The sequence below is a fragment of the Cystoisospora suis genome, assembly GCF_002600585.1.
Source record: "Cystoisospora suis strain Wien I chromosome Unknown contig_541, whole genome shotgun sequence".
In the NCBI taxonomy this organism is placed as follows: Eukaryota; Apicomplexa; class Conoidasida; order Eucoccidiorida; family Sarcocystidae; genus Cystoisospora; species Cystoisospora suis.
This window is the reverse complement of record NW_027153342.1, coordinates 3412-30812: the sequence shown is the minus strand read 5'-3', so window position 1 is coordinate 30812 and position 27401 is coordinate 3412. Positions and strand designations below refer to the sequence as shown.

At 54.6% G+C, this 27401-nt stretch overlaps 5 protein-coding genes across 5 annotated transcripts in view; 4 read left to right on the top strand and 1 right to left on the bottom strand.

The window, feature by feature from the left end:
* Positions 1 to 5755, bottom strand: part of CSUI_001357 (ring finger protein) — a 10155-nt gene extending 4400 nt beyond the window's left edge. The window contains exons 1-3 of the mRNA XM_068061563.1: positions 2199 to 5755; positions 1466 to 1847; positions 156 to 505 (exon numbers count right to left, since the gene is read on the bottom strand). Of these exons, the coding sequence (XP_067926459.1) occupies positions 156 to 505; positions 1466 to 1847; positions 2199 to 5066 (3600 nt within the window). The 5' untranslated portion in view covers positions 5067 to 5755. The remainder of the gene's footprint in view (positions 1 to 155; positions 506 to 1465; positions 1848 to 2198) is intronic.
* Positions 5756 to 8948: 3193 nt separating this feature from the next.
* CSUI_001356 (uncharacterized protein) lies at positions 8949 to 11956 on the top strand (the record flags this gene model as incomplete). The annotated part of the gene is made up of 4 exons (XM_068061562.1): positions 8949 to 8952; positions 8977 to 9441; positions 10491 to 10745; positions 11580 to 11956. 4 exons carry the CDS (start codon positions 8949 to 8951, stop codon positions 11954 to 11956), a joined length of 1101 nt encoding a protein of 366 aa, XP_067926458.1.
* A 516-nt stretch (positions 11957 to 12472) lies between these two features.
* CSUI_001355 (uncharacterized protein) lies at positions 12473 to 13925 on the top strand (the record flags this gene model as incomplete). The annotated part of the gene is made up of 2 exons (XM_068061561.1): positions 12473 to 12770; positions 13283 to 13925. Coding segments are annotated over 2 exons (543 nt in total), but the record flags the coding sequence as incomplete, so codon positions are not given.
* A 1794-nt stretch (positions 13926 to 15719) lies between these two features.
* On the top strand, positions 15720 to 22417 carry CSUI_001354 (uncharacterized protein). The gene is made up of 8 exons (XM_068061560.1): positions 15720 to 17623; positions 17720 to 18244; positions 18555 to 18668; positions 18768 to 18962; positions 19059 to 19289; positions 19384 to 19491; positions 19596 to 20897; positions 21409 to 22417. The coding sequence occupies exons 1-7, from the start codon at positions 16154 to 16156 to the stop codon at positions 19890 to 19892; spliced, it is 2940 nt and encodes a 979-aa protein (XP_067926456.1). The 5' UTR covers positions 15720 to 16153; the 3' UTR covers positions 19893 to 20897; positions 21409 to 22417.
* A 2190-nt stretch (positions 22418 to 24607) lies between these two features.
* CSUI_001353 (swi2 snf2-containing protein rad54) overlaps positions 24608 to 27401 on the top strand; it is a gene marked incomplete at its 3' end in the record, with an annotated part of 5536 nt that continues 2742 nt past the window's right edge. The window contains exons 1-3 of the mRNA XM_068061559.1: positions 24608 to 24924; positions 25269 to 25522; positions 26827 to 27037. Coding sequence (XP_067926455.1) covers positions 24896 to 24924; positions 25269 to 25522; positions 26827 to 27037 — 494 coding nt within the window. The remainder of the gene's footprint in view (positions 24925 to 25268; positions 25523 to 26826; positions 27038 to 27401) is intronic.

Genomic DNA, 27401 nt, shown 5'->3' with positions numbered 1-27401 from the left:
GATTCACTTCATACCACCTATGAAGTTGCTCCTCGTCACACGACCGCAAGGCGACGCAAACAGCCAAGAAACCACCATGAGTAATCACCGTCTGGCAGAAATGGCACCACTCAGTCAGACGCAGCTGTGTGAATGCCCGGTACCGCGACACTTACTGCAAGCGGCTGAGAATACATCTCCTTTAGCCGCTGAAGCCGTTCTTCGTAAAAGTCTCTCTGACTGTCAAGAGAGGCCGCGAGCATCTGGTTGAACTCGATCACCCAGCCGCTCACCTTCTTCCAGTGACTAGTAGATGCTGCTTCATCTCTTCGTTCCGGGTCCCCTACTTCCGCAAACCCGCGTGAGAGGGGTAGCTCACCAGCACAAGAAGACTGACCTGACTCTGAAACGTTCCCAGAACAAGACGGAGAAGAGCAGAAAACGCAGTTCTCTTTCTCCATTCCCTCCACATTTGTCTTGCACCCACCGGTGTGCCTGTCCTGACTAGAAGAGACCGGTCCGGCGCCTGCATCACCGCAGAGTCACCAACAGAGAACCTGAAAGAAGAAACCGTTGGTTTTCACATGGGTCGAATAACCGGGGACAGATTAAGAATCAGGATACAACAGCTGCACACGGTCTCTGAGGAGTCCACGGGCACGGACCCACGAGACTCGCGTGCCNNNNTTAAAGAAGCCACAAGCCTCGAGCATGAGCGGGCACGGGCAAGTGATACCTGAAAAGTCACGTGGACCCCGTCTTTGATCTCCAGTTCACTCCCAAGCGTGGAACCCCCCTCGAGAATGAGGCTCAAAACATGTAGTGAAGGACACCTACCGACAGCCGTAGTACGTGCCGCGTGTAGCTGCTAGAGAGTAAACACGGATAGACAGACAGATGAAGATAAAAAGAAAGACCGACAAATACGATAGATGGTAGATACCGCACAGTACGCCGAAAGTGACCTGCGCAGGGGTTTGCATAAAGCATCCGTGCTTTATCGGTGTCTTCACGAGAGGCGTTTAAACGCACTTCACGGAAGTAAGCTCATATCACCAAACAAGCTGCTTTAGCCGGAGCCAACTCCCGTCTCCGTGACATCTCGAAGTACGCATGCGCCGATCATCCCCTCACAAAGCTTTACCATCCAGCAAGCCTTGCAAGGAACCGGCTTCAAATCCTGCAACCTGCTACTCTACCGCCACACCGGCTTTAAGGCTCACGTGTAGAACGCAAGTTTCTGCTGACAGCCGGTAACCGCCAGCCCAGGTGACAGCCTCGCTTTTCCCGAGAGACATTACCGAGTCCACCTGACCCACAGCACTGGAGCTGCTGTTTGGCGCTGCGCCGGTTCCCCCTTTGCAGTCGAACGACCGCGTACACCCATAGGCGTGTGAAGGTTGGAGTATCCGGTCAAATCAATCGAACACGCAAACACCGGAAGCAACAAAAAAGGAAAGAAGCCCGCCTCCGAATCTGAACGTACCTTCCCTCTTCTCGAAGCAATCGGGGCACAAAAACTTAGGAGGGCCGTTTGTTTCATCCGTTTCTCCCTCTGCAGTCTCCTCTCTCTCAAGCGGGAGCGTCTGGGATGCCTCGCCGGAAGCCTTCGCGTTGAGACAAATAAAAGGAGTTTGCTCTCCATCCGTGCCCCTTGGATCAATCCTCCTATTACAGGCGCAACATAGGTAAAAAGACTGGCAGTCAGCGCCTAGTGAGAGTCTTCCTCCTTCCTCGGTGCCTTTTCCCACGGCTGCTGCAGCCTCCTCAAGGTTCTTCTGAAGAGCGTTCTTAGCGAAACAACGCTTTCGAACAACTAGGTGTACGTAGCCCTCACTGACGAAGTCCCACACGCAGTCAGTACCCAGCTGCGCAGACAGCACAACAGCTCAGGAATGTTGCTATCAGACAATCACCGCCTTCCGCACCGGTCACACACGAGAAAGCGCTGCACATCTGGAAAGGGTGAGTCCCATTACATCGGAACATTTCGGGGCTACGCGTTACTCTATTCTATGACACTAACAAAGCTACACTAAAAACACAGAAACTCGTAGTGCCATATGCGTCCACATCTGGTTTGAACGGCAGTCCAGCCGAAAAATACCACCGGCGCGCGGTCTCGTCACGCGGCGGGAAACTTTGAAGATGCTTAGCTGCGGACCAGAAACGGATAGCTGTAACCTCAACTGGTATCAAAGAAGAAGAGGTTGTCGCACCTCGAGAGCGTGCGCATGTGACGTTTCCTCAAAATGCAGACGTGAATGGCCGCGTTTGGCCCACGACAGCGCCTTCTCTCCCCTCCAATTTCCCGGTCCCTGTCCTTTCTCGGTGTCGTTTTCCTTCGCTTCCTTCTCGCCTCCGCTCTTGCTTTCCTTCTTCTGACCTGATTCTTCACCTTGCTTGGCTCTCCGCACAACGTGCGTATCGCGAGCATTCGACCACGAACTCTGTTGCGAGTCCTTCCGTTCCGCCGAAGCAACAAGTATACCTTTTCTCTTTTGTTTGTCCTTCTTCTCCCTCTCTCCTCGTGTCAGACTATCGGCCCTCGACCCTTCCCAGCTGGCTGGGCTTTTCCCTCTTTCGCTGCGAACCCCCGATAGCGAGACTGATCTCATCGTGTCACCGTGAGCACCTCTGTTTCGTCTCCAAGACTTTTCCGTTCTTCCTGTCCCGTCTGAAGCCCCGGCTGGCACGGACGCTTGAACGTCCTGCCCAAATCTGGGTTGACCTCCTCCCCTCTCTACCTCTACGGCTTCTCGGCTCTCTCCCTGGTCCTGTCCCACTACTACCCCGTCACCCGCGGTAGTAACAGAGCGCGAGACTGCCTCATCCCCACACCCGGTAAAGCCACACAAAAGACAAACTCGGACTCCCTCGCCGCTCCCGCATACAAAGCAGCACCAAGGCTGATACGGGTGCTGCTGGTACCGGCAAACAGGACAGGATGGATCGCTCCACTTTCTCAAACAACTGGAGTGAAAGGCGTGACCGCAGAGGACAGTTACTGCGACACCACAGGTACTTCCCCCTCCTGCTCCTGAGCTGCCCGCCGCACAGCACTGCAAAACACTTGTACCCGCCTCCCGGCCAGGTGTCCTAACGGTACGAGGCATCATCAGCTCTGCACTCCCGTTTCCCACGCCGTCTACCCTGTCGCCGTCTCTTGTCTGCAGTCTATTCTCTTCTTCAGTGTCTAAAAGCATGTCATCGTTCCGATCCCCTCCAGACGAGGTGCGGAAAATCCCTCCTCGAGCTTCACCTGCAGCTATTTCTGTCGAGCCAAGAGGTAGGTCTTTTCGAGATGGCCGGGGTAGTTCCGCTCCTTCCTGCACTTCCGGCAGAATGCCTCGAGCGTCCGTAATTCCGTGATCTCCTCCTTTTCTTGAAGTCGCCTGATCTGCTGTCCCTGTTGAGCACAGACTCTCTCCTGTACTCTGTTTTTTTCCAGTCCTCCCTCGGCCCTGGCAAGCAGAGGACGAATGCGAGTCGGGGAGAAAAGACACACAAGTGCTCCGTTCCTCCCCACCTGCTGTAGTGTCTCCCTCGTGGCCTGGCTCTTCCACACTTCCACAGGGCGCAGCCATGCCGAGTCCTGCTGATAGAAGCCCGACTCCGAGATGCGGCACCTCAGCATCCGCTCTCCTTGGCAAACCAGGGAGGAACGGCGGTATGACAACGCGTTCAAGACAGACAGCACAGAACTGCTGCTGTTGCTGCGCATCATCGTGACCTCGCTGGAACAGAAGCATGAAGGAATTCAAAGACCCACGGGAGACATCCGTGGCTTCCATGCTTCCTTTCTCTCCTCCTCCTCCCCCTTCTTGTTCGCCAACCATGCACTCTAAAGCCGACGCTCCTGCACCCTCCGGAAGCCCGCCCGATCTCCCCGGCGCAGTTGTCTTTGGCAGAACAGATACGCACCCGGCTGCTTCGTCTTCACCAGCATTTCCTGCTGATCTTGAGGACGTTGAAGGGACTTGTCGTGGTGTCCTCGCCCCTGATGGTGATGATGAGGAGACAGAAAGAATCGAAGGTAATGCTGTGCCGCTTGTTCGTCCGGCCGCTGCTGCACACGCAGCGGTCGCCGGTGATCTGCGGACAGTGGGCCGCGACCCATTGATTTTCTGCGACTGGTTGCAGGGCTGCCCTGCAGGCCGTTTGGGTGGTTCCCCGATACTATGTTTACTTCTATGCCTGGAATTAGCATTACTCTGCGTAGTGCAGACGACGTCACCTGCCGGGGGTCTTGCCAACTTCACCCGCTGGAGCCTCCCGTGATCAGAATCGCCTGCAGTCGGCGAGTCGAGAATAACGTCTTTGACAAGTCGCAGCTCACAAATAGCGGAGTCGCCCTGAAAGTATGGCACTCCGTTGAAAGTGGCGATAGCCTGGAAAGCGGCGGCCCGACTACACAGGAGTAGCACCAGATACTCGGCCGTGGTTTCACCGTGGAGAACTTTGGCCTGGAGCATGCGGCGATCATACGGCGAGAGAAAATCACAGAATTCAGCTGGGGAGACGTAACTGGGGACGCGGGGGGCCACGAGAACACATCCTTCAGACAACCACTGTCTGATATCACACCCGCAGGTTGAGCACCTCGGGCAAAGGTTCGACTGCTCTTGAAGGGCACACACGTTATTCGAAGACGCGGCGGGTACGGGAGGAACTAAATCTACCGCATGTAAAGTCGATGTCGTGGAGCCGGCGAGATGCCGAAGGAGGCGCTCAGCCATAGCCTGCGAAGGGGTCAAGTAATAGAGAATTGTCCCACTCAGGCGCTCGATAGCAGGGTTTCCGCACCAAAAGGGGGCCTCCCTAACAAGGAGAGATAGATAGGACCGGGGAGACGAAACGCCACAGGATGAAGAAGTTAGATTTGAAGTCGCGGAAGGAGAAGCAGCTTGAAGAGGGCCATCGGTGGTGCTGTTGCCGGGAAATGGCGACTGCGTCCCGTTACCTGCAGGCCCGAGTAGAGGAGTGCCTGCGGAGGTCGGGAACGTCGCAAGAAATGCGGCGTCACAGCAGGCCGAGGTTCGTTCGTGGGGCGGCCGTCCTCGTGCGCACTCGCCTTGCGTACCCATGGCAGTAGCAGGGCGAAGAAAATGCGATTCAACCAGCAGTCTTGCTTGGGCCTCCGCCCGTGCATTACGTGCTAGTATACAAATGTGTCTCTCCGCCAAAACTAGATTAGACAAGGAGCGCCCCCAGAATAAAGAAGTACTGAAAAAAGCAGGGATTCCAGTGGCTCAGTGCTGCGCCACCTGAGCCAAGAACCGCGGTTGCGAAAAAGGCTTGCGAACTGTTGCTTGGAAAGACGAAAGAAACTCGCGTGAAGTTCTTCTCTGCGCGGCTCGCTACCGTGACTCTTAATGCAATAGACATATTTCAGACGTATAGGTCGAGAAGATAGCACAACGAAGACGACACAAACTGGAATTGCAGATGGGACACCTCAGCTGTGTACAATCCGAGTCCGCGGAGCACTGTTTGTTCGAAAACGTTGAGAATGCACTACACATGGAAAGCCTCACAGGTGGCACGCTGAGGAAGAAACCTAGGAGCGTCGCGCATCATTTTTGAGGGCATGAGGCTTCAGTAGCCCCGGAAGAGAAGTCTCGCGTAACAGGAGGGATGCTCTGGCTGACTTCTTTCTGACGTGAGCCACAGCAGTGCATGCCAGCTATCGGGGCAACTGCGCTTCGAAAAGCAACAACCTGCCTTCTTCCAGTGATATACCATTCGCGACGGACAATCGCGCGGTGAATCCCTCAGTCACTCCAGCATTCGCTGGCTGCACGCTGCTACAAGGTCTTGTGGTCGCCAGGTGTCCGCTTCGGGTCTGCCTACAGAGGGTCACCTGCCCGGTTCAAGTGCCGGGTGCGGAACCTGCGTGTGACTGACCAGCCCGCCGTAGATCAGCCGAGTGTACCAGTCGAGACTGGGTAGGCAACCTTCACGGTTGCGCTGCCTGTTTTCTTCCCCTGTCCTACCCTTTTCGGGGGTGGGTAAAGATCGCGCGTGCGGCTTCCCCGCGGTGCCTCGCTGCGCGAGTGAGTAAAATCCGAGACTCCATGGATCTACTTTCGCTGCAAGTGCTGACGTCAGCTCTGCAGTTCCAAAGGCCGCGCCATGACAGATCGTGTCATGGCTATAGCTGGGCCAGGGTAGCCCGACTGACTGCGGCACGGCTATGACCCGGCTTAGCATCGCCTGGTGCAAGAACAGTTCTCCACGCAGTTTGTGTGCAAGGCCTGAGTGGGGTGGCGCAAAATGTTTGGAAAAGAACAGTATCTTGTACTATGTAAAGGGGAATTGATATGGAGTACACGCGAACAAAGTTTCGTCTCAGAGGGACCGAGTGTTCTTTCGAGATATGGTTCTCTACATTGTCTCTGTCCAACAGCCGTTCACAAAGTAGGCGAGGCAGAGGTGGGCTCCTCCGCTCCCAACACGGTCAGCAGAAGCCGTCGTTCGCTTGTAGCACCTTCCTGCTGCCAAGAAAAGCACTTTATGCGCGCCTCTACAACTCACCGAGTGTAGAGTAACAGGGCTCGAGCGCAAGAAATCACTGCGCTCTCATTTCCCGACGAAACAACTGGTGTCCGCTATCTCCACGCAAACGCAGGAGCCTCACCTTTCCCCACTCCGCCGTGCCATCTCGTCAATTGTCCTCGCTCCCCTGGCTAGCACAGGCATAACATCTTCCCCATGTTGAGTTTGCGCCGTCCCCATGCTTTGCTCCATACCCTGTTGGTGTGGGGGGGGCGCCCAGCTTCTGCTTTCTGCGCTCGTCGAGCGGCAACAGGACGGAGCCACCGGAAGGGTATCCTACCCACGGTTCCCTCGCGCTTGCACTCTCTCTATCCTCCCCGTCCGCTACCGTCCGTGGGCTTGCGTGGTCCTCGCTTGTTCCGAAACCCCCGAGCCTCACTCCAAGCGGCATACGCTCCGGTAGCCCGTCGTGATGGGGGCCTAGCAACTTGAAGTGAGTCCTGGTGACGTGAAGTTCTTCTTTAGTAATAACACGCCGTACCCTGTATGTACTTCCATCCGGGTAACCTCCGACAATCACCCACGGGCCGCGAACTTTGGAATAAACTTCGCCGCTTGACCGACCCTCTCCTATGCAAAGAGCTTGGTCGCGCGCGCGACAACTGAGCTCGCCGGGACCTTGGACGCGCCGTTATCCATCAACTTCTTTCTTCTCGACTCTTCTTTCATTTGCTCTTCATTTCTGGCAACAGGGGCACGTCACACGCGATCCAACCACAGCCTAGGAGTCGCATCCAAACGAGGCTCCTCCAGACAACGCTGCTCTGATAAGAGTGCCTCCCGTCCCTGCGTCAGGAAGAAAGGCAGAAATCTTATGCGCCTGTGTGGTGTTGAGTTGTGAGCGCACGCGAGAGGGGGAAAGTACATGCCCCAGTCGCCGCCCTTCCCGCTCATGGCAGCGGCAAGGCCTTCTTCAGCGCCTCCATGAGCCGTCCAACAACAGGATTCTCCTGGATGATGTATACCTTTGTCCGAGGCTTTAGTTTTTCAAATAGAGTTTGTGAGTATGAGTCTAAGTGAAGGGAGGATTGCCAGTGCGCCGAATTCGAACACAAGGAAAGTACCGTGAGAGAGGACGTTTGAGCTATGAGGGAAGGCCTTTGTAAGGACTACCAGATGAGGAATACCCGTGTATACGAGCTTGAGTATATTTCTGTATGTTTTGCTAACATGATGCAAGAACCCTCTGTCGCACGGGAGTCTCTGTGGCAGGCGTGAGGTATATGTACGTGGTACCGGGAGTACCAAGCTACGTGTGTCCCGTGCGCTGAGGAATGAGGCTGTGTTCTAAGGGAGAGCTAATGACCGAGGTAGCTGTGGTACGTTAGCAAGTCGCGAGAGGTAGGGTTAGCTGTAGTGCCGAGTACAGCAAGCTGACTAGTATGGAGGAAGGCGGAGTCGAGTATAGTCGGTTACAGTTAAGTGCTGAAGTGGAGGCAAGACGTGAAGAGGTAACCAAGATGTAAAGGAAACAAGTAATCATAAGAGTGGTTATCAGCAGCCACTCAGCATGGCACCTCTGAAACCAGCGACGCTTTTCCCGTGCCCGCGGGCTGCAGCACCCCACCAAAGAGCCCTCGGGGGTCCCCCAAGTTCGAGGTTTGACCCGGGTCTCGGCTTGTCTCCGAGTTGGCCATTTCCCCAAGCGGCGAAGCCCCGCCAGGATCGGCAATATGTCAGTCGTCCCGTGAACGGTTCTACCCGGCGGCGTTGCTAACGTGTCACTCATCGACAATGGATACGATTAGATTATTCTCCGTCGAGGCCCGTCGGAGGAGTTTGAGTACGCGTCTCTGAAAGGGGGTCGACCGGTAGTACAGAGGGTACGGTGTTCAGCAGCGCGTCACGGCCGAGCCGAGAGTACTGGAGTCACGTGGGCTTTTTTTTTATCAGTATGGGCAGATGTGGGCAGCAGGCGTCGGTCGGGCTGTACCGTGTTTTAGCAAGCACTAGGCTGCTGGCAGCAGCAGCGTTTCTCCTAATTTGGTTTCTGGTGGATCGTTATTGTGGAGAGAATGGACGACCCATTCTGAACTGCCAAGAAGCTGAGGCTGCGGAACAGCAAGGTAAGCTCTTGTTCGGAGGTTCTTTACTTCAAGTGATTGACCTCCCTCGCAGCAGCGAAGCTAGAAGCAGTATGGGGACATGCTTGTGTGTCAGCGAGTCAGCGTGGATCTGGGCGGTAGCAGCGCTGATTCAGGATGCCCTGGACGTTCCAGACGGCTGGGAATTTCCTTGGAGTACGCAGGCTGGTTTTAACACTCCACGTTGCAGACCGGCAATGCATGCCCTCCGGTCGGAACACTGCTCGTTGCAGGAAGCTAGCCGCAGCGCTTATCCTATAACTCGGTTCACAGTATCCTTGAGTAATTTCAGGCCAGGGCAAAGCGGGGGCGCGGTTCCCGTCGTTGATGCGTGCTGGTTCGTTGCTGCTTGTAGCGGACGACCCAGCTCTCGGCTCAAGCCGAAACCTCGGGAATGATAGGAAAGAGCCTGCGGCTGCCTCTGTTTTGGTGGCAGAGCGTGGGACGTCCGCAGCTGCCGGTAGCGGACCCGCGGCGACAGTCCGCCGGGGTCGTCCGCGGAAAGATTCTCACGGGTCCGCAGGAGCCAGAGGCGATCCCGTGGCGACACTCCCCCGCCCCCGGGGACGACCGCGGAAGGGCCGTCGGGCTTCGACAGAAGGCAGAGGCAGGCCCGTGCCAGCACTCCCTCGATCTCGTGGACGGCCGGTGAAGGACTCTCATGCATCGACAGCAGCCACACGCGCCCCCGCGGCGGCACTCCGTCGTTCCCAAAGACTTCGGAGGAAGGCCAGGAGCGGCTCCACGTCGACAATCCGACGTTCTCCAAGGCTTGGAAGGAGGCCTGCAGCACGTTGGGGCTCGCAGCCGACTGAGGGCGGTAGGTGAAGGCGACATTTGGCTGTAGCGGGACGTACAGGCTGCAGGTGGCAGTAGCACTATGCTTCTCAGTCTGTCTGTCCATGTATTTCTCTCTTTGTCTTGGTACTGCATGCCTGGTTTCAGGTAGTGTGTGTGTAGGGAGTGTGTGTTGAATGGCGGTGGTTTGGCCAGAGTGCCGTTGCCCATGTCCTGGCTCGGCTGTCGGTGCGTCACTCCGTGGTGGTCGGTAGTCGGTTTTGGTTTCGGCGTTTTCCTCGCGAGTCCGTTGTTTGCCGCTGCAGTGCGTGTCACGCACGCTGGTCGGGGGGAACACTTTTTCAATAGTCGTCCAGAGGTCGGAAGGGGGTGACTGAACTGTGCACCTTCGCCTTTAATGGAAAGCACCACAGGTAGTTAGGGAGACTTAGATCGGGTTGTCTCCTCTTGTCCCGCTCTGTCGGGGAGGGAGTGCTGCGTGGATCAGAAACTTCACTCCTTCAGCGGATGCTGTATATAGACTCGGACAGTCTAGGAACCACGCCTCTTTCTTGTGACCGGCTTAAGAATCCTCGAAGTGTGTGAAAGGCTGACGGTAAAAGGCTGTGAGGCAGTGTCACTGTCTGGTACCGTGAGAGGGGTTGGTGTAGTGTCAGCTTACGTGCTCCCTGACCGTTTGACGCCTGGCAGCACATGCATGCGCTAGGTGTTCCTGGCGTGGATCTAGTTGCGGCCGGTTTGAGGTCTTCCTCGCTGCCCGCGTTTCTCCACGAGTCGGGACGGAGTTCGAGCAAAGACACTTCACAAAACCAGCTCCGGCGGGTGGAAGGAACAGCGGTTCTTCCTGATCAGGAGGGATGGTGGACCCCACTGAGGCACCTGCACTGTCGCCTTTTTAAGACAGACCGCTGTTTGCTACCGCAAGGCGCGTGCCAGGGTTCTTGAGTCAAAGGCGATGGAAGGAGTCTTCTCGCCTAAGCAGCGGTCACCGCCAGGACGGCCGGCGGCAGTTGAAAGCCCTGTGCAGGAGTTAAGCCATGAGTTGGTTCACGGTTGTGCCCCTGGCCTCAGGTTCAGGCGGAGCAGCGGGTTCGTTGCCCTCATTGAAGCCACCTGCTTGGCGGCTACCGCACGCGGCGAGTACACGCCCCCGTCCACGCCGAAAGAGCCGGACTGAGGGGGAAGAACGTGCAAGTGCCCCTGTCTTGATCACGCAGCCTGGCACGTCTGCAGCCTCGGGAGGGGTTTCAGAGGCGGCAATCCGTCGTTCCCCAAGGCTTGGGAGGAGGCCCCCAGCACGTTGGGGCTCGCAGCCGACTGAGGGCGGTAGGTGAAGGCGACATTTGGCTGTAGCGGGACGTACACGCTTCAGGTGGCAGTAGCACTATGCTTCTCAGTCTGTCTGTCCATGTATTTCTTTCTTTGTCTTGGTACTGCATGCCTGGATTCATGTATGTGTGTGTGTAGGGAGTATGTCTTGAATGAGGACAGTTTGGACTGAGTACCGTCCAGTCCCGCTTGACCAGTTCCGACGGGCCATGCAGCACAGCATGTGGTGTTGGTTCTGGACTATGCTGTGGCGGCTTTCGTTGCTTTGTCCGTCGTATGCGTGCAAGTAGATTCACAACGCTGGAACACTGAGGCAGGCCCACCCCGGCAGCGCCTCGGTTTTAGATAGCGTCCTCCGGGTTGTATCAGTTCTCGCATTTATATCCACCTTTCCTTTTGCGGCCCTGGCTTCGAGATTTTCCGCCTAGAGACAGCTATCTACCCACCTTTCGGGAGTCTGGAGTGGTTTCATGTGTGTAAGCAGATACCATCTCCTAGGCCAGAGCGGACACCCCGCTCGGCCGACCGTGGCACGACAGCAGACCAAACGGTAAAATTTTTTCTATAACGGGCTTGTACCTCCGGGTCAGCCGAGATCCCGGGGACACCTCGGGGATCGCGGGTTCAGCAGGCCTTCGCTTCCCCCTGTTTTCTGCGCACTCTACGAAGGGTGGTTTGCGGGGTGAGTTTGGCGTTTTCACATTTCAATTGTTTGAAATTCTGGTCCGGGAGCTTACAATGTGCGCGTAACTACCATTCCAGTTATAGGCCCTCATATACTCAGCTATCTGTTCCGGTGTTGGGGTCTCCGCCGGGGCTTTTTCTTGACAGGTGGAGCTGAACGCTTACCGAGCACGTCGACGAGAAGTCCGAGGCGTCCGCGTCTGCCTGCGTCCGGCCTCCCGAAACCGGGAGTCGCTTCATCGGCAGCCCTTGTCTCGTTGCGTACCTCAACAGGGGGTAGATCGAAGAGGAATGTCTCCCGGGGCCCAGTCGTGCGGCGCCACAGTGCACCTGGTTCCGCGTGTAAGTCCGCGTCTACCGCAGTCTCACGAAGCGTCGGTGGTGGGCAGTCTTGTATAGTTCCCGGTCGGAGTGTTGGCTCCGAGCACTCGTGGAGGCACACATCACGCAGGGACTGCAGCGTCGATATCGCTGCAGGTGCCATCATCCCCGTCCAGTCTTCGCAGGAGCTCCCGCGTGTGTAGGTTTGGCCTCGCTGTAGGCTTTCCGTCCAGAGCTGTGCTGCAGCGGACTCTATAGGATTATTTCTGTTGGTTCTCAACTAACCTTAGGACATCTTATCTTCGCTGTGACTACCAGCCACTAGTCTTTTTTCTCTTGCTAAAAGCGTCTCCTAGGTCGTCGTGTCGAATGGTGGTTCAGGGACCGGGTCGCTTCCGTTGCTAAAGGCCTGTGAAGGTTGTTGCGACGTAACCGAAGCCCTGTCAAATAAGTCAGAAGGTGCGTACCACCGACGTTAGACATTAGACGTGGAGGAGCGTTCTGGCTAACAACGTGGCTATGACCCAGCACGGTCAACAACGTTTCTTAGGATCCGTGAAGAGACACTAGTGTAATACCTTTGTTGGACTGCGTAAGCGATGACGTAGGACAAAATATGTACCGCTGCTTAATTTTGCATTTGCTTTTTTGTCCACCACTCAACGGAAGCTTCACCGACTGCCCTTCTTCGAGAGACGCCGCGCAGACGGTCGGCTCGCCTGGCGCCCGTGTATGGCCCGTACCATTTTGAAAGCAGTGGCTCAGTTAGTACGCAACCGCAGCACGGACGCCCGGTAAAACCATGGATAGTCAAAGCTGCTCTCGGCTTGGTGTCGACCGTCCTGCCAAGAGAGAGGGGCTCATTTCTTTCTGGCTTGGAGAATGTTGAAGTCGGACATCCCGGAGGACCGTCCCGTCCACTGAGTTCCTTTCCGGGGTTGCTTCCAGGACCCGGGATGCAGCACGCAGTTTCGACACGTGCTGAGCCGAGCGGAGGGATGGGACCGGGGCCAGCAGGTAGGGCTGCTGTCTTTTTATGGTTACTGTGGAAGGCGTAGCGGCTTGGAACTTTCACTCTCTCAAGAGCACCTGTCGAAGCCAGACGCTGGCCGTGATACTTCTCGATAATCCTGCGTACAGCGGTGGAGACGTGTGGCTGCACGACTTTCAACCCGAACAATGTGAATCGTGTTTAGATGGCTTCTCTTGGTGCAGCGAGACGTGCTCGTACAATGGTTTTCATTAAGGTGGCTGGCTGCAGTAGTACTTGTTACTTTTCGTCCGAATGCACACGGGGAGATCGGGACTGCGTAGCGGTGGCCGGTTCCGGGTGGGCTGCCGCGCGCGGATCAGCGGGCAATCGGCATTCCATTGCTCCACTCATGCCGGGGCATCAACGGCTTCCCGTGGGCTGCGCCCCACTTTTTTTCATGTGCAGCGGCCGCATCCTCAGCTCGTGAATAGAGAGCTTCGCTCGAGTAGTTGTTGCCTTGCTGGGTGATCTCGTGCTGCCTTTGTGGGCGTTTCAGAGCCACTCCGACAGAGCACCCTTTCAAGTGTGTCACTCCATCTTTCCGCCCCCTCTCCGTCGCGAGTATTTCCTTCGTCGTCCCCTTCTTTTCTCGCTTTCGTCGAGGAAACTCGGGCTCCACCCCTGCCTCCTCGTCCCACGGCAGAGAGGCCAGTTTGGCACAAAGCGCACCGGGACATGTTGGCGCGGTCATCAGAGCAACAGCGGACTATTGCTGATCCCTCCCGGAGGGTTTTTCCGTAGCTCGTGTCTCAGTGGCCGAACCAGGACCCGCACTGCGGCGGAAGAGGGTACGGGCCAGTCCCCCGCGGTCGCGGTCCGGGCTCGATAGATCAGCGGGGCGACTGCTATAGTGGGTCGATTTCGCCAGATGGGGGTCGCTGGAGCAAGTTAGGGGAACAAGCAGTTTCTCCACGCGCGGTCCGAGTTAGCGACGAGTGTGCACTAACGACCCTCGGGTTGACGGCTTTTAATGTCGTAGAACGGGCACATCAACTGCAGTCATCGAGGGAGAAGGCACAGGAACAGTCTGGAGTGCAGTCTTACCTTGCTAGTGACCGAGGGGGGGGAGCCCTGCGGTCTGACATAGGTCCAGTTCCCCCGCAGCGACTCGCGGTGAAGATCTTTCCTGCTGATAGTTCTTCTTGTGTAGGAGAGAGTTTACCAGGTGTGTTTCGCTTCAGCGTGACAGTGAGTTGACTTAGCTCTTTCATTTTCCTTTTGTTTTCGCTCCGAGCTTTTTTTTTATCGGAAACTTTTTGGAGTCCACCTGTCATGAACGCGGCGAGACCTTGAGCTGTCTGTGATAGCTGCTATTTTAGTTCTAGGATTAGACACACTGTTTCGACAACGAAGTCCGCTGACGCCAGCAGCACCAACTAACAAACGGTTCCGGGACCAGGTCCGCAAGCGCCTGTCAGACGTCACCTTTCAGGGACAACCACAGCACAACCTGTCGCGCAGTGTCAGTTTTTGAGAGGGGATGGGTACAGCATGCAGTGTGCACAACCTGGGCACTATCGGCATCGTTGTCTGGGTGAGTCAGTGTGTCATCATGCCTGGCACTGCGCCCAGGGTGAACGTGTGCGGCCGCTTGACGGCTAGACACACAACAGGCTTGACGTTCGCCCCGCACCCCTACAAACGGAGATTCCTCAGGTGGCACGTCACCCAGCGGCTCTAGATCTTTCGGTGTAAGGCCAGCGTGTCGTTTTTTTGGGTTCTCTGGTGCCTTGCAAGACCTAGGACGGGCCACGTCGCTAACTCCTGACGCTGTTGGCCCCCTCCACTTTTATGGACTCCGGATTCGGTTGGCTATTGAGGGATGTCTCTGAGCCTCGTGTAGGGGTCTTTGCTCTTCAGCACACAGGTGCGGAGAGAGGAAAACTAGAGGCTTGCCAGGGAAGCTGGACTTCACTGCATGGAGACTTCTTCGCTGCGGTAAGGATAGCTGCAGCAAAAGATTAATGGCTTTTTCAACCTGGGCTTCGGCCACCCTCTGTATTCACTTGGAATAGAATGGTCGACCGAGGCAGCTAGCGCGGACAGCGCCGTGGTGGTACCTGAGCTGTGGTGGATACTCCCCTGTGCGTAGCCTTTTTTTTTAAAAAAGAAGTGCCCTTCTGCCGTTGTCAAAGAGAAGAATTAGGCCGTAATTGCTCGTCGAAGCGACACAAGGAAGCGCTTGAATGGCTGAACCTCAAAGAACACGCTGCACTTGCCCGAGTTGGCTCACTGCGTACGACTAGTCCGCCACGAAACTGCACTTTCCTGTGCCACCACACTGACGCCGTACTCATGGCGCGGCAATGCGTTCCGGCAACGACAGCAAGGAGTGTAGTCCGAAGGCCGCCAGGTACCTCTGACATCGGAAGGTCCGTTCCTGTCCGCTGCTACTGTAGTCATGTATGTACTCATCCCGGACGAAGTCTAACCCTGACACGGACAAACACGAGACTGCTTCAGTGGCTTGACCGTAAATTGCAGCTGCGACAATCGTCTTGTCGCACTGGTTTCGAACAACCATTGCAGCCAAGAACACGAACTGAGGCAGAAAGAAATTCGAGTATGCGGGGAGGAAAAGAGGGTCCCGACTAATTTGTTAGCCAGGGTTGGGAATCAGCCCTCATCTAGCCGAAGTCACGGAATGGGAGGGTGTGTCTGTGGCCCCGCGGCGCCCCTGCTGGCACAACATCTTCAAGGTTGAAAAAAGTGTAGAAGAATCACTTCCGGGAAATTGTATCAAGCGTGAGCGTGCCTAGGACTCTCTGGGAATCGGCTGCTGCAGTGTACAAGGGACGAAAGTGCTGGTGGCTTGGCGTGCTGGACTCCCATGGTACAGTTGTGCTTGCGACCGACACATCGATGTTTTCCCCGTGAGGCTGGTGGGTAGGTACGACGATGCTCCGCTGTGAAACAAATCTGCCTCTGCTGCGCAGATCACTAAGGACCACCTCGCTTTTTTCCGAGTTTTTTCGCTACGTTAAGTATTACTTTTTTCCAGCTACTTTCTGGTGCAGACCGTCATCCGATGACTCTTCTCCGGAACTCAGGAACTGTAACTTCGGAAAAAGCAGGGAAAGGTGGGGGGCGGCTTGTCTGCATCTGTCTTCCGGTGTGTCCGTGGATTCTGTCCGTCCGCCGACACCGTGAAATTGCTTTCTCAGATATGCAGTTGCAGTTTCACTTACTGGCACTTTTTTGTCTCAACAGTTTTCCAGACTGTCAGCGCGCTCTGTTCCACCCGGGTTGCTTGGAGTGAGTAGCGGGATGCCGGCCCCAAACTCACTCACCTAGGCACACTCTTTGTTATGCCAAGAACGCTTCCTCGTAGATTCTTTTCCTTACTGGCGTGTGTTTCTTTCCAACCATGCGTGTTCTCGAGCAGGAGGTCCCTTCCCATAAAGGCCACTATGATGACTCTTGTTCGCCCGGTTCCCAGTCGCATGTTGGCGAACAGAGCTTGTCAGGCGTGTCCTTGGCGGCCTTCAGGGCCGTCACTGCTCACTTGCAAGCAGCAGGGGATCAAGAACTGAACGCTGTTTTCTCGCTTTTCTCTCAACACAACCCAGAGGCGAATCCTGTCTTTTCGGCACAGTCTCCAACGGTTTCCCCTGCTCCAGACCGTGGGAGGTCTCCGGCGTCTACAAAGGTGCCCTCCACGTGCGCTGATCCGGAGTCCGCTTCCAAATTCAACTCGCACCCTGCGGAGCACCCAGATTACTTTTCAGTTGCAACTACAACCTCAGCTTCGGACGCCTTCCGTCCTGGCAGGATCTCGACTTCATCTTCGTGGTCTTCTACGTCGCCCTTCGCGGCCGCGACTTTCTCTTTTCTAGACAGGACCGTGGCCGGCGCTCACATTCTGGGGGGGTGCAGCTCCTCGGATAGTTCGCCGACCAATGTGACAAGCGCCACCCCGGCGACACCTTTTTTGGCGTTGCCAAAGACAAGCTCGCGAGTCACCAGGGCGGAGTCGCCCTTAAAAGTGCCGCCAAGTTCTGAAGGGAGAGACCCCTCGAAACTGGGGGATGCCACGTCTGCATCCCGTAGAAGACTCAAGACATCTCGGAAACCGCCGCGGACAGGCGGCCCCGGTGAGTCTCAGGACACAGCTCAAGTAACAATTCTCCAGAGAGCGTTGCGAACGCCTGTTCGCTGCAGTCCGCGCCTGCAGCGCCCGACGTCGCCGAAGAACGCCAGCAGTACTCCGTCTGACCGCTGCCCGCAAACAACCCCCGTCAGCTGCAAGGACGGGAGTCGACTGGTCACTAGGGGCAAGTGTAAGGGCGCGAAGAATAGCACTTTCCTGAGGTTGAAGTACAACCAGAAAGATGTTGTGACCCACGAACTAGAAACAGGGGCCGATGCCTCACCGTCCGCGACAGGACGAGATTCGCAGGGGGCTCCGGAACGCGCTTCAAGCTCAGACAAGACCGAAATCGACTCTTTTGCGAAGGCGGACCGACTAATGCCTAGTGAGAGGTCAGAGAGTCGGAAGGCTCGGACAACGAGAAAGAAGCCTTCAAAAAAGTCTGCCTTTTCGCAGGCACCTGACCATATGGCGGGGCACACTCCCGACGCTATGCCAGTTTCTTCATCGCGGAGTCCTCGTTGTCTGAAGAGGGAGAGGATAGTGTGCGAGGAATCCCAAGAGGATGTCCGCTCAAAAAGAAAAAAACTCGCTATCGCCGATACGGCGTCGTATGAGAAGGACCCAGAACGACGCACGACGGCCACTCAGGCAGAGAGCTGCAGAGAGAGACGGGTAGACAGCCGAGAAGATAGCAGACTGCCCTGGCTGAAAGCTGATTCAGTTTTGGTCCCAGCGGACCCATCAGTAAGTCTAGTGTATTCATTTAGTATCATGTACCGTAACATGTCAACTGTCCCGGTATCACAGTTCGTTTCGCATCCCTCCCCGCTTTCCATGCAGGTAAATCCGCAGTGTCCAAGATCATTTCCGGACGATGATCCAGAGAGAGGCCCCACAGTGACCCCCGAGAATGACGTGTCCCGTATCCCGGCACTCTGCCAGTTGGAGGAGCCGGGGAAGACCTCAGAAGACGGATCCAGGGCTTTTCCTGGCCGATGCGAAGACCGAGATGACGGTTCTGCCTGTTCCAAACTGAGGTGGGACTATGGAATATCGAACAGAGAAAAACAACGAATTTCGTCTACGGCGTCAACGGTGTCAAGTGTCCCTGCGTCCAGATCGTTTACGTCGTTGATTGTTTCGGATCCTCCCACTGGTGCTGAGGGAGGTTCTGGAGTTTTTTGCTCACCTAGTATCTCAGCTGACGAATCGCCTGCTCGGCCAGTCTTCTTTCGACACAAAGTGCTTCGCCCCACTCCCGAGCTTACTTCTCCCCCGGAGTTCGATCTTGGATTGTTCTTGGTGCGAACTGCCGCTGTGTCCAAGCACACAGACGATGTCGCTCCGCTTCTCGAGGATCGAGAGGTAAATGATTGCGGACGCGCCACGATCTGCGGTGTAGAGGAGTGCGCTCGCATGGATCGAGCACGTGGTGGTCAGGTGTGAACCATCTGAGACAATTCCGCGTTTGTGCAGCTATCCTTGGTGGTTTCTTTGCGTCTCGACTTGGAATTAACAGTAGCCAGCCTCTTCTTCCAAATAGATTTCATGGAAAACCTAAAATTATCATGTTTGATTGACATTTAGCCGCTAATATACAATCATCCAAGATATATTTATCTATCGCAGGTTCGGTCAAAAGTTCCCGACTTTTCTCCTGTCGCGTTGTGCTCAGCTGATGGCCGACTCCAAGGTGCTGAAAGAGTATGTATCGTGTCCGGTTGACGGACAACACTTGACCGCGTCCGAGAGACTAAGGACCGCGAAGGTGCTAGCAGATATACCCAAGGTAAGCCGTTCTCCAAAGCACATACCTTCCTGGTTCTGGCGGAAGCAGACCTGTGCCGGAGAACCACACCGACGCCTGCGCCTGTGACTCTGCTCGCAGGTCAAGAACCAATACCATGTCGGTGGAGACATGCAGAAAGCAAACTGGTACAGATCGTCGTCTCTTGAAGACGAAAAGGAAGAAAAAGACACGCTCATGGAGAGTCTTCTCGAAACGCAGGACAGCTGGAACCCTTTTTCAATATTCGGCTCGTCTCTTCCCTGTGTCGAGTTGGAAGATGTATTTGACTACGAGGTACGGTTAACCATCAGGAGGGATCGCCCTCGAGCTTTTGTGGTGTCCTCTTCGATCCTGGACTGACCAGGCCTCAGTGCGTCATCTGCTTTGTAGGTGTACAAAACGACTTCCCCGTCAGCTCGTGTGTCTCACCCTCTATTCCGTCGTCTGGCCCAGTTCTTTGAGTTTAAGGACCTCTGGAGAACTGTGACACGAGCAGAGTGGGAAAGAGTTCGGTCGGCCTTCAAAACTCATTGGAAAAAGCAGTACAAGCTCGACTTGGACTGGCGAAATGACCCCGTCACGGTTGATGAGTTCATGTGGATGCTAGAAGCCAATGGCCAGGTGAGATGCGGACCGGGTGTCTTCATGGCAGGCTCTTTTGACTTCCCTGGCTGGCTTCTCAGCCGTTGGCGCGTTGTTGCTTGTCGTGTGTCAGAAAGAGGATAAGACGTCATGCGTCTTTGAGGCGGAGGTCTGCTTCTGCGTCACTCCGAATCCGACCGAAAACTTCGCATGGAACGACCCCCGTTGTCATAGATACCAAGTAAGAAACGATGCTCCTCTCATCGACTCACGTGTCTCACACTTTCTGCGACGCTGCGTGACAATCACAGGCCCCATTGTTGTATGTTGTGTGATGCCTCTCAGGTTCCTCGGCCTTCCATGAGCCATCACATTCTTGACCAGGCTGGCGAGCACGAAAACGTCTCATTCAATGCGTGCGAGTTTCCCGAGTTGGGGGAGAAACGCCACTGCAGGGTAGCACCCCAGCTTCCGGAAAGGTCGAGGCCGGGCAGCCATTCTTCGAGTCTGCGCAGTTCCGGCGGGACTCAGCGGCTCTCAGTTTCCAATGAATATGACCCGTGTCTTGTCACGCCGTGTGCGAGTGACCCCTGGCGACTACCTACTCTTCAGACAAGACTTCCAGGACACGCTGACGGGTGACCAAACATTTCGTCGCTGTTGATGGTTGCGACTGCTGTCCTTCACATTGTCTGTTTTGCTTCTCGACGCGATAATTCTTTCCAGTTTTGACTGTCTTGAAACTAGTTTTTCTTGAGCAACAGGAAATTACACACGTGCAGACTGGCTGCGGGCTGGCTCTGAGGCTATGAGCTATGGCCTCTCCCCACACAAACTACACCTGTTAGTGCGTCGAGGACGCTGGCACGCCGCCATCGCTGGTATGGTGAGGATATGAACAGAGATTTTGTGCCGCCGGTGCGCAGTAAACAGGTCATCGGTTCTCTGTCAGCACATCAAAAAGTAGGCTTTGAATACAAACGGCTACGGAGCAAAAATGTCGATTTCCGTAGTGGAAGCTTTATGTGGCGGCTGCGGAAAAGCTGCCTTTACACTCCTGGCGGAGCTCGAGCCTAGAGTCCAGATTGGTCCCCCGGTTTTCGCATTTGATACGAAGCCGAACTGCAGGAAGTCAGGTATCATCCCGGATACTGAAGGGTAGTACGTCATGCCTACCTGGCTTGAAAAACGCTGTAAGAATGTGTCTGCCTTTAATCCTCTCCCCTCTGCCCTCTTCGGAATGTCGTGACTATTCGTGCATTCTCGCACTCGTCCGTGGTCTCTCTCACCTTGTAACACAGAGACTCGCCACTTTTTTCAGGCATTTTCGTGTGAGCTATTTTCTCACGCAGCGCTGATAGATGTGGTGACTTTCCAGGTGGCATAAGCGCACTTGGACTGGTCTTGAGAATCGGAGTGCCGTTCTTAATAGGTGCGCCAAAGCGGTAGTGGTCTTTCTCGCTGAGAGCCTTGGTGCCATGCGTCTCCTGCGGCGGCTGGTACTTTCGGACTTACGCGCACTTGCGGGCATCAGAAAGGGCGCTGAACAAACATACTGATGCAGTGAGAGCTCTTTGTTTTCCCGTGTCAGACTTACCCTGTCAGCTTCACCTCTCCGGGCTCCGGAGCAAGCTTAGCTGTAAGCCGGTGAGCCCCGTCGCGAAACGCTTCTTCTTTTTTCCTCACCCCTAAGAGTCTTTTTCCCGTCCGAGAAAGTGACGGAAACAGCAACTGGACAGACATCCAAAGACGCGCACTCGGGGCCGTCTGAGCACTTCTGCTTATCAACTTCCGATCGCAATTTGCTAATTTCCTGGTCTTGCGCATTTAGTTTCTCCCTCGCTCCTGCGATCTGTATGAGGGAAGATGCACTACGCGCCCGTCAACGCGTGATACACTGAGGGTACCTGCTTTCGCAAATCAGTCACCCGAGAGGCGAACTGCTCACGTAGCCTGACGGACTCTGCCCGGAATATGCCGTCGCACTCTGCCACCTAAGAGAGTGTAATCAGCGAAAGCAGACGCAACCCTGCTCATGAGAAGAATATACCTCTTGTTGTTCTAACGCAGCGCGGACGACCGAACGAGGCGCGGTGATCTCCGCAACTTTGTTTTGATGTTCCTGTGCAAGAGCTGGGGGGTTGTCTCGTGCGTATAGGTGAAGCTTCTTGGTCGGCCGTCAACTTGCCTTCCTTGACCCTCTTGTACTTATCGTGTACATCGTTCCGCATCATCTTTTCCTTTTCCTGTGCTCGGTTTCTTGGAGGTGAGCCGAGGTCAGCGTTGGGGGTGAAGAAGCGTGCATACCTCTTGTGCCCTCTTCTGTTCTAGCAGACGTCCCAGCTTCTCTAGCTCCTGTTGCACTCTCTCTCTCTCCCGCAGGCGTTTCTCTTTCTTGTTGACAAGATCTTGGGTAGTTAACAAGTGACTGATAACGACGTAGCTGGGGTGTCTCGTGCCGTAGAGCTTCTGCGACTGGTCACCTACCCGCGCTTTTCACTTTCCATCTCTAGCAAGCGACCCTGTCTTTCCTGCATCTCCTTCGAGAGGTCATCCAGGTCTGTAGTCCGCCAAGTGAAGCACTCTGCCATACGATCCGTGTGGTCGCGCTTACGGTAGCGAAGAGCACATTCACGATCCTTGGCATGCGAAATTATGGCACACAGCTCCACATGCTGTCTCTCTAGGCCTTGAATCTGAACAGATCGTGTGGTGATTCCAGTTATCGTGTTGTCGTATCGGCGTAGCACCTCGCATTCCGCGGCAGTGGCAGCGGTCTTCGAGCGGTGCATGACGTCCGCGTTCTTTCCTGGTTGCTGGTTTGATTCCTCCAGAACCATTTCGAGCGTGTTTCTCTGTCACGCGGTCTTGCTTAGCCTACTGGAGTCTTGGAAGCGGCCGCTATTTATTTACCTTTTGGCTGACTTTCTCCGCTAGGCGCTCAGCCTCCACGGCATGGTCCTCGATTGTCATTGCGGCCACTTCTCTGTGCTGGTTCCACTGGTCCAGCCCCTCACGCAGCGTTCCCGCTCTGTCCTGCAGCTGCTTCAGCTTCCTCTCCTTTTCAGCCAGGTCGCTGGTGAGAGGCACAGTTTCAGCACAAGCGCTCATAGTCCCAAGCCGTTTGCCTACGCTTTCAAGCACTCCGCTTCCCCGGCTTTCCTCGTGGTCTGTAGTTGGTCGCCTTTGGTAGCTTGCTGTCAATGCACTTGACTACACCGTACCTGTGTCCGCAACTCCGGCAGTGCTGCAAGGCTGCTGTCTATATGACAGCAGAGAGTGCGCTTCTCGTTTTCAAGGTCGTCGATCGCCTGATAGAGCAGCTTCAGCTGCACAATTGTACGACAATTTGTTTTATTCCTACTGTTCGAAGCAAGGGCAACTCTTTCTCCATCTCAACTATCCTGCTGTCCAGTAGCGCCAAGCAAAGTCCCTGGCTGTCGGTCTGGCACTTTATCATGCTCAGCGAAGCTCTCTCGCGCTGTAGTGCATCTTCGATTTCTGTGGCCTTCTGGGTGAAGCGAGATAGCTCTTCTCGTTTGCGCTGCACGGTTTCCATGATCAAGCTGGCTTGCCGGCGCTGTGGTAAAAGGTAACCAGAGTTCGCCGTCTACATTGCAGACACGCTATTACCATGGCCATGACTCTTTCTGAATCTTCTGAGTCTGTCTTCATTTGTTCCTGGGTACGACGCGCTAGCAACTCGCTCTCCTGGTGAAATTCATTTTCAACACGGTGGCACCGAGCCGCCATCTCGGCACACTGGGTTCTCCTGTCTTGAACCTATCACGAGGAAAAGCGTCAGCAGCAACCGCGGCGCCGCAGTTTTGTGTAGTTACCATCTCCTCTATAGACGCGCAGGAAAGAACCAGGTGCTCCTGCTCTTGCTTTCTTTCGCTAGCCTCCCCGCCCGCCTTTTTGATCTCCTCTCTCATCTAGCGTCGGCCCTTATGGAAACATCTCTTCATTACAGAAGTGAGACGGGCCGTACCTCCTTAGCGTCCTTCCTACTCTCGGACAAACCCTGACTGGCTCGTTCCCATTCGTCTTCCAAGAGCTTATTTCCAGCGCAAACAATCTCCTTCTTCTTTAGTACAGTGCCGATGAGACTCCGAAGCGCTACTGCGGTGTCAACCATTTCTTTTGTTAGCAGTGCTGCTGTTGCGTTTTCCGAACACACATCTGCTCTACTGCGTATCAAACTTTCCAGCAAAAGAAGAAGAGGCTTGCAAGCAGTTTCTACAGCTGCGTCAAACCTCTCTGCAGCAGCTACATCTCGTCGAATGTCAGTTAAATGTTTTTCTAGGCGCGCATGTAGAGGATTGGCTAAAAAGATTTCATGTACAGTAGCCGTGTATCCTTGACATAGCTGCGTGTTTACCTTCTGCTGCCAGCCGTTTTGTCGTCAGCGAGAGTTCGCGAACTCGCGCAGCGACTGTCTCGCTGGTGTCAGGATAGAGCCCTTCTTCAGGAGAGCCGGTCTGGACGCGCGACTTCTTGCACCCGGGAGAGGGACTCGGAAGTCGCTTGTTTTGATAGTTGGCGTCGTCATAGCACTTCCTTTCCATGTTTTGAAAGCCTAATACTCTCTGGAAAAATCAGACAGAATGAGGGACTAGGCGGAAAAAGACGTAGCCCCGAGTGTAAGGTTCTTCTGCATTGTTGCTCTACGGCACCTTGAGAAAGAGCAGGCCAACCCGGGCCTTACAGTAGATTGAAGAAAATGCTACAACATGATCCGCCTGAGCTGTACGTACACGGTTGAAGAGCAAGTCTAAAAGAGTGCGCACGCCCTGTACCATGAAACCTCGGGAGCATCCACTACTCCGTCGCACAACAGCTCGGTGATAGTCTGTCCGGGCATTCGAGCAGGGAGAACCGCCGTTACCCGTACTGGCTGTGTCCCCGTCTGACCTACAGTCTTGACGCGCCGAGGTCTCACCGCATTCTCGCCGCTGCACTACCGGCAGCCTCCGCGGGAAGCTTGGGGTAGTCGTCGGGCCGCATCGCCGTTGCTAAATGCCCTGTAAGGGAGTAACATGCCTGTGCCAAGTAGAAAGCGACATCCGCTGATTCCCGATTTCTCTCGAAAGCGGTAAACTGTCTGTAAGCAGAGGGACTACACTCCACGCACCTGAAACCAACGGTACCGGCTGGGATCGAACCAGCGACCTTGTGGTTAACAGCCACACGCTCTAACCGGCTGAGCTACGGAACCTGGAGGTCCATACTGACGTAGTATGACACTACGAGAAGACTTGCACGCATGCAAACACCTCCAGCCCCCATGAACTTGCGCGGAAAGTGACCGAGAGGTCTAGTCATGTTGCTGAACGGTGACTGTTATTGGCAGCAGACGGGCACTGGCTACGAGAGCCGGAATCGGGGGGTCGTTAACGGCTCATCGGACCTCTACAAAGAAGAAAACTCTTGCATCTGTCCTGTTCGACTCTTCCCGGCGGCTGCCAGCACAGCATGCAGTTGCTGAGCCGCCTTTTTTGTTGGGCTGTATTCAAACAGTCTTGTGGTTTGCTATTCTGGTTAGGAGTGCTGCATCAGACAAGAACCTCGTCCTGACAGTACTCCAGCATTTCTCTGGAGCTCTCCCTTCGTTGCTACAGTTTCTCTCGGGGAGCCATATTGCTATGCGGAGAGTCCCGCTCCGGAGAGCTCAGTAAGGAAACTTGCATGTTCGGGACTAGCTGAGGTTCCGAGAGGGTTCGCGGGGTGATCAACTGACTGTGGAGTAGAGGCGCTCAAATTTCACTCGCGGAAGCAGGACGGGGGGGGCAAGGCCCCGGGGCGACGTCATGGCGTTCTGCAAAGAAAACTAGTGGTCTCTTGGATGATCTCAAGTTCGGGAAACGGGCGGAAACTGACTCCTCGTGCCGCGTGTGCGGTCGTCACCTCGGAAGGAGAGGGACGTTCCAAACAGTGCTCGTATCTCTGTGCTTCGTAATGTCTTTTTTTTTTTTTTTCAGTCCGCGTGTCTGCTTCGCTCTGCCCTCAGAAATACAGTGTACCTCTTGGTTTGTTACCATCTCTTATCCCATTCCGTATCCATGTGTCGTCCATCCGCAGAACCGGAGACGATCGTGGCGCCTGTCCTAACTCCGGAGCACAAGGTCAGCGTAAAGACAACGGTCCTGATGGAGGATGCAACGCCTCCGCCGTCGCGGCCGCGACTGGCGTTCGGCCAGTATGCGTCTCGCTTATTCGGGCGCCAATTATGCCCCTTTTGTCGGTTGAAAAAGGGCCTTCTATTTTATTCCGTCCATTCAAAAGCCCTCTGAAAGGCCACCAACCAGGCAAGATCACCCTCCTTCCCTATCTCACCCCAGGGCACGGGCTCTGCCCACACCTGACGCGTAGCTGTGCAAGAATCTCGTTCTTTTTATTGGCGGTGCCACCTACGCGGATGGCGCTTTTCCTTCCTCTTAGTCTTGGGAACCCCGCCTTGTCTGGAAGTCATCCGTTTCCCTGTTACACCTCCTCTTCCACCAGCACCTCGTACCTGCATCTTCGTCTTTCACACATACATGATGTAATCTCCTTAGTTCGACTGCGGCGCGACAGTTCTCTCAGCTGGTTGTCCGTCTATCGTCTGTTCATTTCAGTCCTGAATTTCATCGAGGTTGTAGGCTAAACCGTATCTGCCTGCTTTCTTAGGATCTTTTTAGATGTGAGACGTGTATATGCGTACCTACTCTACGGCAACGTACCTTACACGTTATTTTGTCTTCGCGTCCTTTCACAAGAGGGGGAAGGTACTCACGCCGTCAAAATACCAGTAGAAACGACAGACACGTAACTTCTTGCGATGGAACCGTGACAAGCACATACAACATCTTAGGTTAGGGAGACGAGAGCATTTCAGGGAGATCCCCGTGATCAGCCGGCTTTTCTGTGCACTGTACTGAGTTAGCTGGGGTACGTTGGTTTGGCTGAGATGAGAAGACGATACGGGTATACAAGTATTGGTCATTAGAGCGGGGTGGAGCACCAAAAGCACGACTTCATTCCTTCGTTTCACAGTCTCGAATTCACTGAATAAGGAAGCTGCTGCGAGTGTTTTAGGCTCTTCAAGTGCATAGAGGCGCCTTCCAGGTGCTGATGTGAAGCTCATCCAGTTTGTTCTCGTAGACCAAGCCGGAAATTCACTTGAAGGCGTACCCCAGAGTTCCTCTTAGTCCTCTCTTTCTTCAGCGAGATATACCGCTCCAGCAGATTCTCCAACAGTATATCTATGATCTATCTATCTATCTATATCTATCTATCTATCCTTGATCTATCTATCTATCTATATTTTGGTGACCATATGTACCTGACTTCGAATCTGAACCATATACGCTGGTCCGCCGCTCATTGGGAGGGGAACAGCTTACCTCATGAAGGCAATTAGAAATTGGTCTCGCTGTGTCTTTATTCAGATGGGCAAGGGTAGGAGGAGAAAGAGTGCTGTGCGTTTTCTCAGATTGCATCTTGTCTCTATCATATTGCGGATGAAGAAGGAGGGAGAAGATTTTTTTTATTTTTCTCTATTTCGGGTGTATCACTTGGTGTATGTACACCGCAGGGGTCAGTGAAGAATCACTTCGGAAGACACTTGGGGTGCGGTTAAAACGGTCATCAGCTTTTTCACGTGTCGCAGCAAAACAGTTCAAAAGCCCTCCACCAGCACCTACAGACAGCGGTCTCCCTGAACCGAACCCTCTTGTTTTATACATACCTCCTCCTGATAGGGCTGAACAAGAGAGGAGGGTTGAGGTGGATCCTATGCTTACTCGGTACGTCTGAATATATTGGGTTTTTTGTTCTCGTTACCTTCCTGATAGCAGTCTCTCTTTTTAGTTCACTATCCGAACGACAACTCTGTAGGGGAAGGACGTCGTGCTTGTCTATCGGTACATCATCTTTCTGCGTCTTTTTTGTATGAGTACGTATCAATATGTGTATACTTAGTCGCCCAGATTCTCTTTCTCTCTTTGTATCTATCTACTTCCTGCTGTTTGTCTTTGGCATTACATAGGAATAGATTCTTACTGTTTTGCTTGTTTGCTCTCCGTCACTCCGCCACCTATGACGCCTATTACATGCTTTCCTTCTTTATGTTGCTTCGTATCCTCACCTTCTTCCGGGCACTGCAGCTCG

Coding starts and splice junctions, on each gene's coding strand:
- CSUI_001354 (XM_068061560.1), top strand. CDS start 16,154: ATGCGTGTTCTCGAGCAGGAGGTCCCTTCCCATAAAGGCCACTATGAT. Junction 18,245..18,554: donor CGCTTCTCGAGGATCGAGAG/GTAAATGATTGC, acceptor CGTTGTGCTCAG/CTGATGGCCGACTCCAAGGT. Junction 18,963..19,058: donor AAGATGTATTTGACTACGAG/GTACGGTTAACC, acceptor TCTGCTTTGTAG/GTGTACAAAACGACTTCCCC.